A 17,620-nucleotide genomic window follows, 5' to 3' on the forward strand; every position below is an offset into this window, starting at 1 on the left:
GTGATTGTAATTGAGTATTGGTGATACCAGCCACACAGGCAGTGATGTGCCCCGAAATTTCTGTCTTAGCTGGTTCCTTTGCCAGAGGTATCTAGCCCAAAGCCTTCATTTTACAAATGTGAAGACTGAAATCAGAAAGAGCAAGTAATGTTTCCCAAACCATACTGATAGTTAGGAATGAAGCAGAGGTAAAACTCATAGATTTTGTTCTACATCAGGGTCTTTCAAACTTTAAAAAAAAAATTAAAGCATCTATACTCTGCTTTCAAACATCATCAAGAACTCTGATAGAAGGTAGATAAACAGGTGTATGTGTATGTGGGGGGGAGGGGAGCAGAGAGGGGCAAGAACAAATCCACAATCACCTGCCTCATTTTGGACCTTCAACTGGGGTGGGAAATAGTTTGAAAGCCCCTACTGTGCACCACTCCTCTTGATGGAGAACTGGAGGGATAAATCAATGATTGGGCATACAGTCTTGCCATGCACACATTTAACTGATGGGGTGTCAACTATACCAGCTTGCCCCAAGAAAAGTAGAGACAAAGATTTAAATAGTATGGGTATCTTTCAAATTAGTCAATGAACATAAACCTCAGACAGAGTATGGGGTGGCAGATACAAATTTGTTGTTTCCTGGTTGGTCTTACTTCCCACATGCCTCCTAAGAATGAGTCCCTCGCTTGCCTATGGAATTTTCAAGGGCATTTTTCACTACAATCACTGACTTAAAACACTAACTCCTGAGATACAACTCCCTACTTGCTCTCTTCTTTTTCTTCTTTTTAAATATAACCACTTGAAGACACTGTATCATAAAATGCTGTATCCCCTTCCACTGATTCTTTTTTCAAAAAATTGCATTCTGGAATGCATTTCTTTAAAAAATTAGAGATGTTGTAGGTTTACAGAAAAATCATGTATAAAATACAGAGTTCCCATATACCACCTTATTATTAACACACCTTGCATTATTGTGGTACATTTATTACAAGTGATAAAAGCACATTTTTATAATTGTACTATTAATTTTAGTCCATTATTTACAAGAGGATTCACTGTTTGTTGTACAATCTTAGGTTTTGTTTTCTTTTTAAAATTTTTATTCTAGTTACATATATGCAATCTAAATTTTCCCCTTTTTAACCACATTCAAATTATGTTCACAATGTTGTGCTACAAAACTTTCCCATCCACCCAAATAGAAACTCTGTACAATTTAGGCATTACCTTCCTATTCCCTACCCCCACACCATGTGTGTATCACATTTTATTTATCCATTCACCCCATCGGTTTTCTCCCCCACCAGTTCTCAATGAAAACAATGTAGCTTACTTGTAAATCCTGGAATCATATAAAACAAAATTAGGGAAGAAAATACCACCCCCAAACCCTGCACCCCCTCTTCTCCCCATCAACAACCCCCTCCCACACTCAGTGGACTGGGAGAGGAGCTATGGAATGCTCCCCAGACCCATAATGTAGATGTATCTTAATGTGGATTATTATAAAGCAGGTTATATTCCCACAAACAGTGTAATAATGGGGGAAGGTGGCGGACGACAGCCTTGACCAAGAACTTGGTGTCTTTATGGGTGTGGCCATAAGTAAACATCAAAGCAAAATACAGTACATAAAAACTGCAGCCTCTTCTGTAATAATTTTAAATCCCATAAAACAGGGATAAATATACTCTCCATATGAATTATGTAAGAAGCCCTATTATACCGTAAGTGTGCATACATCCCACAAAAATGCAACTATTATACACGATTAATGAATCAGTGCCTAGCAGAGTGCCTGTAGATGGATTCAACAAATGTTTTCTCAACATTCAGATATCAACAATTTTGCTTATTTCTTTCTGGCTTAAAAAGGCCTTTAAGAATGATCACAATTTAATTTTAATATCCAGGGAAATTTAAATTGATGCCTTATTTCTTTGCTACATTTCCTATATTTATTCATGAAACATATACGGCCCATCTACCACAGCATTAGTGAATGAGCGAGAGCTTTAGGAGTTCCAGAGATCTGGGCCTTAATCGTGCTCTGTCATCTGCTGGCTATATGACCTTGAGCAAGTGTCTTAACCCGCCAAGCCTCAGTTATTTCATGTATAAAACAGGGTTGATACTACTGACTTTGTAAACTGAAAAAAGATAGCACATATAAAGTACTAGGATTATCTGCTGCTATGGAGCACGCAAAGATGAAATTTAATTTTTTTTTGCATGAGTGGTATTTCTACTTAGTTCTCACAGTACCCTTGTGTTTACGTATCATTATTCTTATTTTATAAATTAGGAAACAGCAGCTCAACACACTGAAGAACCTGACCAATGCTACACAGTTAATTAGTGACAAAGCAACACTTTACATCCAGGTTCTCTGATTTCAAATACAATGCTTTTTTCTGAGTGTCCCAGATGTTCTCAAAGTGGCTCTGTCCCTCCCCAAAAACCACAGTACATTATTAAGGTTCTCCTCTTTTGAGTTCCTCTCACTTATTTTTCTGTAAAACAAGGTCTACGGATACCTCTGGCTTCAAAATTTAAGATTCTATCATCTGTTCTCAGTGTCTTCTTTGAATCTCACTAAAGAAGGCTGGTGAATGACAGCCAATTTGCAACTTATACTGAGGCTTTGACTAACTTGTGTGCCCCCAGAAAGGGGTAATTCACAGTTAATCATTTAATCTTTGTTGATGGCAAGCTTTCTAATATCTACGGGAGTAGAAAGTAATGAGCACAATCTAATCTTTGTTAATGTGGGATTTGGCTGAGTCTCTCTTTTCCTTACATCATAACCCAGGCATAGAAGGGGCTGTAGACGAGTTTGAGTCTGAACTGACCCAGCCCTGTAGTAGACCCTGACTATTAGCCCATTGGATAAATCCAGCTTAGTTTGCTTTTTTTTTTTTTTTTTTTAGCATGTCTCTCTATCACCTCTTCTCCATCTCAATCAAATAAGAGTAATTCCCGAGTGGCAAGGATTCCTGGGCTTTCAAGACATTACTATACAGGAGTTTCATTATGTAAGTATTTATACAGCAAGACATATCTTTCTTGTTATAAGCTCCAATTCAATGAATTTCCCTGGTAGTTAAGAATTCTTATCATTTATTTGTAAACGTGAGGCCTTTCTTCAGCCTGACCTAATCGTTTTGACTTACGCTTTGAATGTACTTTACATAAGAGGTAGGTGAGCAAGGGAGAAGCAGATGGGGAAAGAATGTATTTCAATAATCATGTGCTTTGTAAGAGTTTTTCTTTTTAAGATCTCGAAAAATATCCCTTTAATTGCACCACTTCTAAGCTGCATTTGTCTGGAGACCTAACTACACAGCCCTCATTTCTGACTTGCCAACAACAACTGAGGGCAGCTTGTGAGGAAGAGGACAAGGGTCGGGCTAAAAATCATCCAGGCAGGGGACCAATTGGCCACCTTTCCCATGCCACTCATCAAATGATAACTGATTACTTCTGATGTGTCAGGACACTGTTCTAGCAACAAAAGAAACAACAATCCCTACCCTCATGGAGATCACATTGTAATGCAGAAGCGGGTGAGACAGACAATAAACAAATAAGTACATAATCTATCAGCAACAACATGTACTAAGGAAAATAAAGCAAGGCATAGGAGGGGGGAGGCAGTGGGTGGGAGTGCTGCTCCAGAGAAGGTGATAAGGGCAGGGCTCTCTGATATTGGAAACCCTGAGGCTAAGAGAAATTAGTCTCTGGAAGAAGCACATCCCAGGCGGAGGACACAGAATATTTTAGGTGAAACTCCAAGGTCAGTGCAGCTGAAGCTGAATGCGTGAGGGGCACAGCGGGACAGGACATGACAGCTGGGGGCAGGATCTCATGGGGGCTTTTGTGCATCCCACGTGACTTAGGAAGTCATTAGAAGGTTTAGAACAGACCTTGCTTCTGTTTAAAAGAATCATGTTGGCTGCTGGCTGAGGAATTGGTTGTGGGGACATCAGAACAGTTAATGGGTCTATTGCAATAATTCTGGTCAACTATTACAATCGACTGGGCTAGGAGGTGAGCAGCAGCACGGAAGGTACTGCAGATGACTAGCTTTGGACATGTTCGGAAGGAAGACTCCAGCCTTTGCTGATGGATAGAATGTGGATTTATAGAGCTACTAAGGATGGTGCCAAGGCCGTTTCTGGGGGGAGAATACAGTTGTCAATTATTTTCCCTTCCCCTATGTTCAGTGTTGCTCAATTATTTGATAAACGAACGGCTTCTTAAAAAAATGTCTTAAGTGATAACGATCTAGAAATGTAGAAAACTGCAAAGCAATGGTTCATTTGCCTTATATTTGATTTACGGCCAGTTTTATTTGAACAGCTTGAATTTCCTCCCCATAATATCTTTAAATAAGATGCCACTTTAGTCAGTAGTAAACAACTCTGCCCACTAGCAGATGAAATGAAGCATTCAGAGAGGTAGCATGAGTGCACAGGGACAGAAGCGGTGCATTTTTAAGTCTGTCCAAAAATGTATGCTCGGAGTTCTCCAAATTAGGAACGAAAAGGAAAGAAGGCTTCATTTGAATCTCTGACATTCTAGTAACTTTCAATAACTCCATTCAGCTTTTCTGTCACAAACTTGTGCTGGGTGGGTAAAGGGTGAAAATGACTTGAACAATGAATGGTCTGGACAATTGAAGGTCTGTTGTAATTAGAGAAAGCTACTTTTAGACAGAAGCTTAACTGCATATCCTTTAAACACCAAACCTTTCCCAAAGGTACAAAAAAACGAGGCAGAGCTGACTGAATTGAGTTTTCGGACCCATCCATCTCAGAGCCAGTGTCTTAGCTCCCTGCCAGGCGGCAGGAGGAGGGGGCTGCCACGACCCGCCAGGGGAATTCTCAGTAATATATATATAATGCCATGGCTGAATCCGATTCCTTGGCACAAAGGAAACTCCTCTCTCAAAAGGTGGAAGAGCTAGAGGGTTAGTACATATGCCAGGAATATTTATGATTTACTACTGAACATTCCTTATTCACAAAGGCCCCTCCCTGACCCACAATGGGAGTTGAGAACAAGGTCCTATTTGAGGCTGGAGAGCAAAAGGTTTAAAGCAACCACAGGCAAAAACAGTTTGAACAGTATACAAAAGGACTATCTCCACATCTGCAGCCAATGACTTCTGTTGATCTGAGCACAATAACTAAATTGACACAAGAGATCCCCAAAGAGTGAGGAAGAAAGGTCACTGGACTGCAAGGCAGAGGGGCTGCATTCTAGCAGTAGCCGAGGGGCGCTGGAAAACCCAAAATACATCTAAGCCTTGGATTTCACACCTGTATGCAATTCTGCCACCCCTGCCACACAGGGTTATTCTGAGGATCAAATAAGATAATGTACATGCTTGAAAAGCATAAAACACTCTACAGACCTAATAATTGTTATAAGGAAAATGTGAACAACAAATGCTTTCTCTGGTTTCTGACCTTGTGAGTCATTTTGATTATGTGTTTTTGGGTCTTATAGATGAGAAACACTAAAGAGAGGCAAGTTATGATGTAGCTAAACTCTAAGCAGTAGCAACTACTTCAACTTCCTTTGCCTCAAACATCCACATCCCACCAAAACAGCAAGGCAACAAGTCTAGAGGGCTTGGTAGAAAGGGACAGCCGTTGCTTTTCAAATCATCAGATTCTGCTGCTAGAAAAATTCAGTAGAAAGGCTGAGTTACCCTTATTTCTTTCCAGGTTCTTTAACTTGGAGATATGATTTCCATCAAAAAACTTCAACCAAAAATATTAATTTGGGGGTCCTGCCCAGTTTATTTTAATAGTCCTTTAGAAACCTATTCTCATTATAGAGAGGCACAAGAAAGCAAAGAAACCCCCAAGCTCTGAAAGCTAAAATATATCATCTACACGTAACAGATGAGGATAGAATGTCATGCAATCTCCGTTAAGGTAGGCTGTCTCATGGACTGAAGCAGAAAGACCTGTACCGGCAGGTATCAGCATGAAACAAAATAAACACTCTGGCCTTCTCTTTGGATGTATTAAATTAGAAAGCATTAGTGTACAACATGTCAGCTGGGCAGCTTAAAAAACAAGGTCGGGAGTGACAGTGGGGGATCTGAATTGATATGTCTTCTGCTGGTCAGTAAAAGGGGGCTCCTGGTTCAAAACCCCTGCTACCTCGGAGACAATGGGCAGTCCTGCACAGCATACAGCTACCACTCCATCTCAATGTACGTTCACCTGGTGATTGCAATTGGGATCCCTGAGTAATCTGCCTGTGGGGAGAGCATGCCTGGGTCATGCTGGCCAAAAGTTGTCCAATCTTCATGGCAGTTACATCTTTCACAGTAAATGGATATAGTAGCATTCCAGTTTATACATCAGTCTCTCATAAGCTTGGCTAGTGTGAGTCCATCCCTGAGAGACTGATCCACTCCTGGGTATATTAAAAGAACCAACTGCCCAAAACCATAAGGCTAAATTTCAGACAAATGTAGTGGCTTCATCATGATCAGGACTGGTGGCATTACTGTAGTAAAGCCAGTTGTGAGAACTCCTGGCTGCCTGATGGCTGGCTTTGTGTCAGAGATCACCAGCATCATCAAGCCCCCTTCAAAGCACTTGTATTAATAGATATGGTATATCTTATTTTATTACACTAAAACATATTAGAATAGAAATGTGCCTTTCCAGTTTTGTTTGATCATATCATTCCTGAAGTTCATCTTTGCCTTTTGAACTCTCTCATACTATTCTTAACACGCTATCTTAAAAGGTATTTTAAAATTTGCCTCTAAATATAAGAGCAATAACCTATTTACTGAACACTTTACTATCCTGCAGTACTTTATGTATCAGTGTATTATTTCAGTTAAGCCTTACTACAACCTATGAGCCAAGTATCATTCCCATTTTATAGATAAAGAAACAACTGAGGCTCAGAAAGTTTAAGCAATTCACACGCGGTCCTACACAGAGTTAAGTGGTGAGTTTAGGATTTGAAAGCAGGTGTCCGATATATCTGGCACACCCTAGACTACTAACAATGCCAGATCTCTTCCTTGCTTATTTACTTGGGATCAATTCATGGAACCAAAGACTAAGTTACATAAGCTCTTTCCGTCTTTGTGCACAGATGCCCAGGAGCTCTGCTTTGTTTCTCTGTGTCCCACAGGAGATAAACAAGCAGATCCTGAAGTTGGCCTTGACCACGGGGGGCTCCCAGGATTGAAGCTCAGCTTCACACAAGCTCACATTACTCTTTTGTTTATGCCTATTCATCCTGTCCGAATTGTCTGGTATAGTTTGAGGCTATTTTGGGCCTTTATTTTGTCACTTGAGAGCATATAGTACCATGGTAACAAAATAATATTTTCATTTATTCTTATTCCATTTTAGATTCAGTATTTAAATAACCCAGTTGAATTTGAATCAGCCAGATTATCCTCTACTGATTTAACCCCCTACCTCCCCCCAAATCAGTCAGGGTTTTCCTTCTAGTTTTATATTCTAACTGTGAAATTACTGAAAATGTGCTTTGGGACTACTGTATCTTCATTTTCCTTTGAGCTCCAGATCCTACTGCTTGTGATTTACGGTTAAGACAAGTCCTGTATTCCTAATTCTCTCAGCCATACCACCCTTCTCTTCCAACTCCCATAATACAAATCAGTTTATAAAGAGGGCAGACAGATGACAAGAAGGAAAAAATATTTTATCAATTCATCCCCCTTTTCCCTCAGTTTTCTAAGAATTGGGAGGAGAGAAACATATCGAAGCAATGATGTTTAACGTTCCTAGGCTGACATTTAGGGACACACAGGGTGAACATGCTTCGTCACTGCCTTACCCAGGTAGGAGGATTGCTTTTTATTTTCAGTATGTATTCACCCTAGTTTAGCGAAACAATCTCTTATTCATAGATATTTAGGAGGTTCCCAATATTCCACTATTGCAAACTCTGCTGTCACAAGTCAACAGTGATAGCAAACAGTCAATATTATACTTTTTGTACAGACGCTGTTCTAAGTGATTTATAGATGGCACCTCATTTAATCATCACAAAGCCACTGGGGTACATGCTACTGTCATCTCCACTTTAAAGAAAGGCAACTAAAGCACAGAGATATTAAGTAATTCTCCCTAGGTTATAAAGCTAGTAAGAGGCAGAGCTGCGCTTCGAACTTAGCCTGCTCTAGAGCTCCAGAGATCCTACTCTTGAATGTCATTCTACACTAGTTCTCAAGTGGGAAGAATGGAACCTAAGGGAACCCAGGCAGCATAAGTGTAAGGTATGTCCACCATTAGATGTGGACAGGGATTCTTATCTGCCCCTGCCCCCAATGCAATATCCCAGACTGTACTGGAACAATACCAGGCATATGATATATGCTTAGTAAATACTTATTGATTAAATAAATAAATTACATGAATGAATGAGTCCCCTTAAATCAAAATTAGGACTACTGCATTTATTTGGTGCTACCTGTTCTGATGGGCAGAAGAGATGCCCATGATCCAGAATAAATGTCTTCAATGGGTCAGGGCACATGTCAAAGTGCTAAATTGCAGTTTGGACAAATACTTCATGCTTTGCAAATTCTGATTACTGTGACTTTAAGCAGAAGGACACTGTTGATGCAGATAGCCAAGCACGTGCTCAGAATGACCAGCACCTTTAGATCCACGGGTGGAGTAGGTTTCAACAGAAGGTAAACTGATCCCTCTCTTTATGTTTAAAGGCACTGTAATTAACTCAGCTTCTTTGAAGCCAGTGAAAGGTGGAACTAAGTATTTCAGAAGCACATTTAGCGGGAGGCATAAGCAACTCCTCCCAATAAACAAAAAGGGTGAATAGTCACCTGTTCTGAAAAAAACTGGACGCCCTTGTCCTCACGTATACACTCATATGTTTCTCCAAGGACTGGATTAAATGGCTTGCTCCCAGCGCGGAAGTAGCTAGATGCATATGCTGACACTGCAAAGGCTGCCACATACACCTAAAGATAGAGAGGAAAGAACTTCCTGTTATTTCTCTGTCACCAAGAGCTTTGTTTTTCACAAACACAGAAATAAAAAAAACAAAACCTCTATTTCTCTCTAGATAGTTTTTTAATCAGAAAGCCAAAGTTTTGTCACAGTGACAGGTTTGTTAATGCTAACCAAACATTCTTAAACTGTTCATTTGTTTTGATGCCTAAAAGGTGGTAGAAGCTATTGAGGTGATGATGTTTATAAAATGACCACACTGTTTTTTGAACGGTTAAGCTGAGTTGAGTACCTTCACGCTTGGCATTTGAGAATCCTGGTATTGTTCTAAGGCTTCAGGGGTAGGGGTGGAGGATGGGGGGATAGGCTTAGAAAAAAGCCAGACTTCCCCTAAAATTCAGGAATAAGTATCACAAGTTTAACCATTTATAAATGATAGTGTGGGCACCTAAAGGCTCGTCTGATAAAACAAAACCTGTGAAAGTCATTCTCTGAGCCTAGGAAACAAGTCAGTGGATAGAGCACAGTGCCTTTTAAAAAGTTCTGCTTTTCTGGGGGGAGAAATGAAAAATCAAGAAGAAAAGGAAAGGAAACTAAATGAGTAAAATACTTTAATGGCCTTGCTCTGAGGCAATCACCGTTTTTATCAGTTCCCCATTGATAAATTGTCTCTCTAGGCACCAAAGAAATATATCTCCCCCCTCCCTTTTCTTTTTTTTTCTTCTTCCCTCCCTCCTTCCCTCCCCTCTCCTTCCTTCTTTTCTTTTTGCCAAAAAGTAAAACCTAAGCAGTGATAGCAAAATTTCCTACTATCATGTAACCATCTTAATGTGTATCTTCTCAGCATATTCCATGAAGTTTCTCAGACTGAAGAAAGGCTGAGTGCCTTCCATAAATGATTGCAAGTCACTTAGCTTTCCCTAAGACTTCTGCAAAATCTCTGGTACAATAGGACGCACCTCACCACCTCACAGTGTGGGCCACGCTAGAGCAGCTGGATGGCTTATGAACGTCAACCACTGTGCTCACATCAGTCCCACCTGGCTCCTCTTTCTGCTTCCTTATACGCTACCTCTTAGTAAGATTCCATGGTCCACAGGGAATGCTGAATCAATCCTGCATCATCTTCCCAATTTAAAACATATCAAACTTACTAAAGAACCTAGTGTCCTTCATGAGGCTGCAGGGAGAAGGGAGGGAAGGGTACTATTCTTTTGGGTTGGCTGCATGAGAGAGAATCTACGCAGGAGCAAAAGCTGACCTGCAGAACAGTAAACAAAGGTAGGTTAAGTTCCTGCTGGATGCTTTCCTGGACTTCCCCATCCTAGTTGTGCTGGGGATGTGCAGCCTTTCCTCAACCTTCCCAAAGTCGGTTATACTGATCCATCAGCTGAACATCCTAAGGGGCTCTAACTTGCCATAAGAAGGAGACATCTTCAGAATACTTGTATCTTCAAAGTTGACTGTTTAAAGGAAAGAGCTGTCCATAAATAGTGACTTGCCTTCAAAACAATTCACCTTCCCCTTTTTCCAGCAGAAATTCTCTGGGGAAAATTAATGAAGAAGATAAAAAAAAAAAAAAATAGCTTGTTCTTCTCTCCTACCTTTATTATCATTAGTACCAAGAAAGTTGGGGGGTTTTCCAGAGACTCCGGAAAAACTATGGATGTCTCTTTCAGCTGGTAGTTAAGATTTCTCTGTAACCTTCAAGTCACTAAAGTAATAAAGTTTCAATGAGAGTTAAAACCGCAGAAGGCTTAGAATTTAGGAAAGAATGGCTTTCTCTATCAATGGAAGGTTGTCTGCACACTTCACAAAGGGCCTCCCCACCCCAACCCCCTAGTTCTGCAGGGCTGAGGAGAGGGGAGAGTTAACTCTAATTTGGCCAATCGGCAAATGCCCAGGACAGAAAATCAGTTTGGGGGTGACACTGACATCCCAGCTTTCCATTTAGATAATGGCCTTATTGTTTACCAGGTAGCAGAGGAGGAAGCAGAAAGTGGTACAGAAACCCAGTTTTCTAGAACAAGGTCAGCCACAGAGTCACAGAAGGGGCTGATTTGACCACAGTCTTACCACGGCCGCGACGCCCTTCCCCATCCTCACTTCTCCACAAAACAGGAGGAGGATTAGAAACCCTGGGGAAGCCCCTTTTAAAGCCAACAACAAGTACTTGCAAGTGATCCTGAGTAGAGAACTGAAGGGGGATTTTTCCAGCCTGAGGTGTTTGTGTGTCTGTGTGTGTGTGTGTGTGTGTGTGTGTGTTTAAACTTACTCTATAAAAAAATAAGAGGGAAAAAGAAGAATCTTTCTGATGTGAAACCCCTCTCTGTGAACAATATTTTCCAAAAACCCTAGGAGCTGATGGGACAGTTTCAAAAATAAACAAAAACATTCTCAAAGGAAATTTACCCTGGATGAGAAAAACAGCTCAAGAAATTAAATTCTGTCCACCCAGGGTTAGTAAAAACAAACAGGCGCACAGCTCTGAAGACTTGTTTTCCAGGCAACGTATCAGAACAAGCACATGGAAGGTGCCGGAGGGAGAGGGCGCGCAACCCACAGAGCAGAACTCCCTCGGACACCAGCGGGCACAGAGAAGCCGCCCAGCGGCAAGTGCTGGGAAGGCAGGCAGAGGGGAACCAGACGCCTCTGAGAAATTGACCTATCGAGGAGCGATGGAAAGGAAAGCCAGAGGAAGGTGTTCTCCAGCTCCACCCGAGCCGGCTCTGGACAGCACGGGAACGCCACCGGCTCGGGCGCAGCGGCGGGCGGCGCTGTGGGGCGGCGCGTCCTCACCATCCTTTCCCGCGCGTCGGGGATCCGCGCCGCCTTGTCCAGGAGCTCGCTGTACTCCAGCTCCTCGCAGAGCCGCTGCAGCGTGTTCAGCGGCTCGTTTAACTCCACCGGCATCGACACTTTGGACAGATCCTTCCCTATGTTATTTCTTAGGATGTTCCACAAGCTGATGTTACTGGTGTTGGGGCCGGGTGCCGGCAAGCAAGTTCTCCTTTTGGACTTTGCACCTCCACAGCTTTCAAGAACAGGTCCTGAAAAGGGAAATAAACCTGGTTGTCTCACTGAAGTTTTTTGTTTTATTAGTTTAAAAAAAAAAATCCACAAATAAAACCTTACCAATCAAGTACTCAATTCTAATATTAAACTCAGTAATCCACAATATCACTAGAAGCCCAATGAATTCAGAGCAGCTAAATTTTTGTACCAAAATTATATGCACTGAAACTCAAGCATTTTATTCCCGGGGAAGCCCTGAAGTTCCCACTCAAAAGCTAGTTGCTCATAGTTCCTATAACTTACTGTTAAACTGGAAATTGGATTTCTATGCCTTATAGCACATTGTTTTTAGAAAATTTTAACTTTTAAAAAAACTTGAAATTCTGATAAAACAATTGGGCTTATTAGAAGGACCTTATAAAGGAAATAAAAACTATCCTTTGTCCCATCACCAAGAAATAGCAGCTATTTATGTTTTGGAGTATTTTCATTTAGTGTTTTCTCCCCTCATATAGGTCATGCTGCACTTGTAGTTTTATATTCTGCTTATTCAGCTAACATAGGTATTTTCCCATGGTATATGAAATTATTCTAAAACATCCTTTTGGTGACTGTAAAAATTTTAAATTGTATTGACATGCCATAATTTACTGAATTCTTCATCATTTGTTGGACTTCAAGGTTTGTTTCTATGTTTTACTATGATCAAAAAACAGTAGGGAAGATCCAAAGTTCCACATAAGATATTTGACTGTATCTAAATATTTTATTAGGATTTATGGAAATGAGATTAGTATGTCAAAGACTCTGAACATATTTTTAGACTTTTGATTCATATGAAGAGGCTGCTCTTCAAAAAGGCTGGATCAATTTATACGTTCACCAGCAGCTTATGGAGGCGTTCCCTCCTGAGTCCTTCCCAGGCTTATCATTTGTTTTCTATTTTTGTCAAATTGTTAACAGACTGTGTATCTCCTTGTTTTGACTTATATTTTAAAAATATCTAGCGTAGTTTGGTATACTTTTATGAGCATTTCTTCTTTTCTGAATTGTCTGTTTTCCTATTTATGTATTAAGACCCTAATTTTTTGCTTTTATATTTGTTTTACAAATATAAAATGAATAAAGCATTTACATTTTAGGTATTTAAATCTTTCAATCTTTTTCTTTGTGACTACTCCCATTGCTTCATGCTTGGCAATTCCTTTCCCATCCCAACCAAGCCTATTTTCAAATGAAATATTTTGCATTACACCAATGTATGAGAAGGTGATATTTTATCTATTTATTAAATTTAAAAAATTAACATTTACTCATTATAAAGTCAATCACTCTGCATAAAGAGGCTGCTACTTGGATGAAGAGAAGAATATGAAATTGATGCCATTCTTCGCAGTCTCATGTTAATCTATGCCCTCGATTAATTTTGTTTTAAGTGTTTAACACAGGGAAAAATCTGATACACACAGGTAAATAGCTAAAAATGATAGTTTTTAAAACAGCTTTCCATTTCATTTCAAAATAATTTCTTTGATTAAACTAATCAAAAAAGTTTGAAAGAACACTGCTACTCTTAATGGCTAACACGTAAGTAGCTCTACTCTGCCAGACAGCCTTCTAAGCATTGTCACATGTATTATCTCATTTATTCTTCATTACAACCTCTTGAGGTAAATGATATTATCATCCCTATTTTTTCAGGTGAAGAAACTGAGGCACAGAGAAGTTAAATAACTTGACTGAGGACACATTACCAGTAAGTGGCAGAGCTGGGGTTAGCTGAGGAAGTCTGGTCCCCAAATCCATGTTCTTACCCACAGCGAGAGATTATATATGTGCCCAGTAATTTTTGGGGAAGAAATTAAAAGGAAGCATTCTAAAGACCTAGAGTTTACTATGGACTCAGAGAAATTCTTGGGTAATAATTTATCAAGAACATCACCCAACGCTATTTCCTTTTGTAAGCAAAACTATGTCATAGTCAGGACACAAAGGTTATTTCTACATCCAGTCTTTTCAATGGAGTATTGATGTTCACAAAACCGATCCTCTCCCGGGGATGAATGTGGACCCGGCATCGTGGGACTGAGAGTATCTTCTTGACCAAAAGGGGGATGCAAAATGAGACGAAATACTTTCAGTGGCTGAGAGATTCCAAATGGAGTCGAGAGGTCACTCTGGTGGACATTCTTATGCACTATATAGATAACACGTCTTAGGTTTTAATGTATTGGAATAGCTAGAAGTAAATACCTGAAACTACAAAACTCCAACCCAGCAGCCTGGACTCCTGAAGACAATTATATAATAACGTAGATTACAAGGGGTGACAGTGTGATTGTGAAGACCTTGTGGATCACACCCCCTTTATCTAGTGTATGGATGAGTAGAAAAATGGGGATAAAAACTAAAGGACAAACGGGGTGGGATGGGGGGATGATTTGGGTGTTCTTTTTTCACTTTTATTTTTTATTCTTGTTCTGGTTCTTTCTGATGTAAGGAAAATGTTCAGAGATAGATTGTGGTGATGAATGCATAACTATGTCATCATACTGTGGACCGTGGATTGTATACCATGGATGACTGTATGGTGTGTGAATGTATTTCAATAAAACTGAATTTAATAAAAAAACAAACAAACAAACAAAAAAACAAAACGATCGTCCTTAGAGAATGTCTGTAAAGGACTGGAGGGCATCCATTTCTAGTATTTAAATGTTGCTGAAGAAGCAAGCTAGGTTTTGCCCACTGTTTGTTCCAGCTAAGGCAATGGTGGCCAGCATGCCAGCCAAATGGTTTTAGGATAAGACAGAACTCCTCTTAACCTCTCACGTTTTCCTGGCCAGTGTCGACTCAGTATAGCCACTGTTCTAGGTTCTGGCAAGTGCTCTGTTCCCAACTTTGAGCTCCCTTGGAGACCCTCCCAAAGACCTCAGAGAGAAGGTCTTCGCTTTTGTCAGTCTTCCTCACCTACAGAGGGAGTGCCATTTGTGTGTGTGTGCTGTTTGCCGAGGGAGTAAGTGATGCGTCTTCATTTCTCTTTCAATTTGCTTCCTTGTTTTTCTAGAAAAATAAGTAGCACATGAACTTACTACTATATTACTAGCCTTCTCCCTTCTACCCATTGGTTCATAGACTCTTCCATCAAGGGGATTGATCTCTGCAGAAAAAGTTCATGTGAAACATGGAATATGGTGAGGCATCTCACGTCTATCAAGTGTGAAGCTGAAACGATATTATTCCAGAGGATAGTGAAATTACCTGTCTTTTTTCTATATTGTGGTCCCCCAAAAAAGGAAGCTTTTTGGCATTCAGATAACAATACATTGTTATATTTCACAACATATTTATTGGGCTGGGAAGCACTAAAATATCAAAAGGTATTCAACATAGTCCCTGTCTTCTGTGAGATATAAAAATAAGAGTTTCAGATGTCCAAAGCATGGTACAGAAAACCTGGAGACCCCAAGATAAACTAAGTACCAAATCTGGGAGTATTTGATGCTATAGAACCCATGATGGAGAACTGTCCAATTGGACAGATTATTATTTTTTTAATTTTATTTTGAAATAAATTCAAACTTACAGGAACAGTTGCAAAAACAATACAAACCCCATACACAGAACTCCAGCATACCTCGAACCCCCTCCCCCGATACCCTGATCCACCAACTTTAACATCCTGTCACACCACCATTTCTTTCTTTCCCTCCTTCCCTCCCTATCTATCATTCATCATCTACTACTCTTGGACAGATTATTCTTAAGGGCACACTCCTAAATAGGCTTCAGTCTACTTACTGAAGTCCTAAATCAGAGTTATTTGGTATCTAGCCAGACACTCTGGATACCCATAGTTCAAACTAATGTTATGAATTGCACTTTCTGGTCATCATTTTCCCTCCTGGGATCAACCAGTAATAAAGGGACATCTTAGCCCCGTTGATTTCAAATGTGTTATCTCGAAGAACCTAAAGCTAAAGTACCACTTAGAGCAGATCTTTTATTATATAAGCCCTATAGAATTTCTGCAGATAACTAAAGGCAAAAGCTATATTCTAACATGTTTGCAGAGAGAATGTCTGATTGCATAACAGAAACCTGCTACATTAATTTTTGATATTTACGATAATTGGCATACTCTCACTTTACAATAAAAATTTTCACAAGCACACAAATGTACTTGAATGCATACATCTTTCCCACATGACTGCAGTCTCCCCAGCTGGACTATACAATCCTTGAGGGTAGGGACCATGTCTTAATTGTCTTATGCAGTACTCGCTACAGTTCTCTGTTTGTAGCAGGCACTCTATATATGCTTATTAGTGTTCTAGAAGACCTAAACATTCAGACATCAAATAATTTACATCTTACCCAAGGTCTGTCTCTCATTATCTAAATCATTACTGAGATTGTCTAAGGAAAGGTTATCACTTATGTCACTGACATATGAATCGTCGTCAGAAATCTATGGGAAAGAAGAAATAATTTACATCAGAGTAAGAGTAAACAAGAACCTGATTATTCATAAAAAAATTTCTCCAAATGATCAAACATTTTGAGTCTTACATGACAAATCTATGGAAATAATTTTGGATGCTGTTTTCATAGGGGCCCTTACACTTGGAGGTATTTACACCAAATACCTGTTATTAGAAACCTTATGCATTGTTGATTAATTCTCACAAGGAAAACATCAAGTAAGCTCAAGCTTTTAGTTATTGTAAAAATTCTGGCAAACTGAGTTACAGTTTGTCTTTAAGCTTTTTGTGAGGGGAAAAAAAAGAACTTGCTATGAAAATTAGTGTATCAACAAGATCAGTACATCTATACTTAAGGGGTAAAAGTAATAGTACAGTCACACATAGCAGTGCTAACTATGACACCTGCCTATTCAGCAAAGGATGGTGCTTATGCATCAATTAAAAACAGTATTATCATACATTATAAACTAATAATTATAAGTAATAACAATGTAAGTATTATATATTATTATAAATTAACATAGGTCTAATTCTATGAATAAAAATTATACAGGATGTCAATTTCTTTTGCTATAGCGGAAATTATCATGGAAAAGTCAAAATTATTAACCTGTGATTAAACAAGAGGTATAATAAATCAAGTAACAGGAATGAGGAAGTGTCCAACACCTTCTACTTCTATAACTTTTTATGAGAGGCTCCTCAGAACGCAAATGGTGGAAAGGGGCCCCTGGGGTTAACTTTCCGAAATACGGGTATTTACTGAACACGTTAATCAACAAAACAACAAAAGGGATTTTGAGGCACCTAACTGAAAGCTGTGCTCAAACCTCATTTTCTGAAGAGCTGGGAGATAAGAGAACTTCTTGTGCGTCAAAAAACTCTGAAAGGGAGTCAGTAATGGAGAGTCTACTTTCATTGGAAAGTTGATGAACCAGAGCACGGTTTTCATCCCTGGCATTTTCCTATTTGGAAAACAAAAACAAAAATGCTTATATTTAGAAACAGTCTCAAGAGAGGCAAAATAAACAAATGATTTACTGGCGTGATATACAAGGTCACAGGCCTATGCAAACAAGCAACTCAAAGCAGCGGTCAGCTCCAAAGTTGAGGTGACATAAGCTC

General features: G+C 39.7%; 1 protein-coding gene across 5 annotated transcripts in view; it reads right to left on the reverse strand.

Annotated features, from left to right (window-relative positions):
* The window catches only part of OSBPL3 (oxysterol binding protein like 3), a 181,955-nt gene that overhangs the window by 20,391 nt on the left and 143,944 nt on the right, over nucleotides 1-17,620 (reverse strand). For all 5 annotated transcript variants that reach the window (XM_037836924.1, XM_037836922.1, XM_037836923.1 and 2 more), the window contains 4 exons: nucleotides 17,326-17,460; nucleotides 16,386-16,479; nucleotides 11,793-12,043; nucleotides 8,867-9,004 (listed from right to left, as the gene is read on the reverse strand). In XM_037836924.1, coding sequence (XP_037692852.1) covers nucleotides 8,867-9,004; nucleotides 11,793-12,043; nucleotides 16,386-16,479; nucleotides 17,326-17,460 — 618 coding nt within the window. The remainder of the gene's footprint in view (nucleotides 1-8,866; nucleotides 9,005-11,792; nucleotides 12,044-16,385; nucleotides 16,480-17,325; nucleotides 17,461-17,620) is intronic.

Source organism: Choloepus didactylus, chromosome 5 (assembly GCF_015220235.1).
Source record: "Choloepus didactylus isolate mChoDid1 chromosome 5, mChoDid1.pri, whole genome shotgun sequence".
NCBI lineage: Eukaryota > Metazoa > Chordata > Mammalia > Pilosa > Megalonychidae > Choloepus > Choloepus didactylus.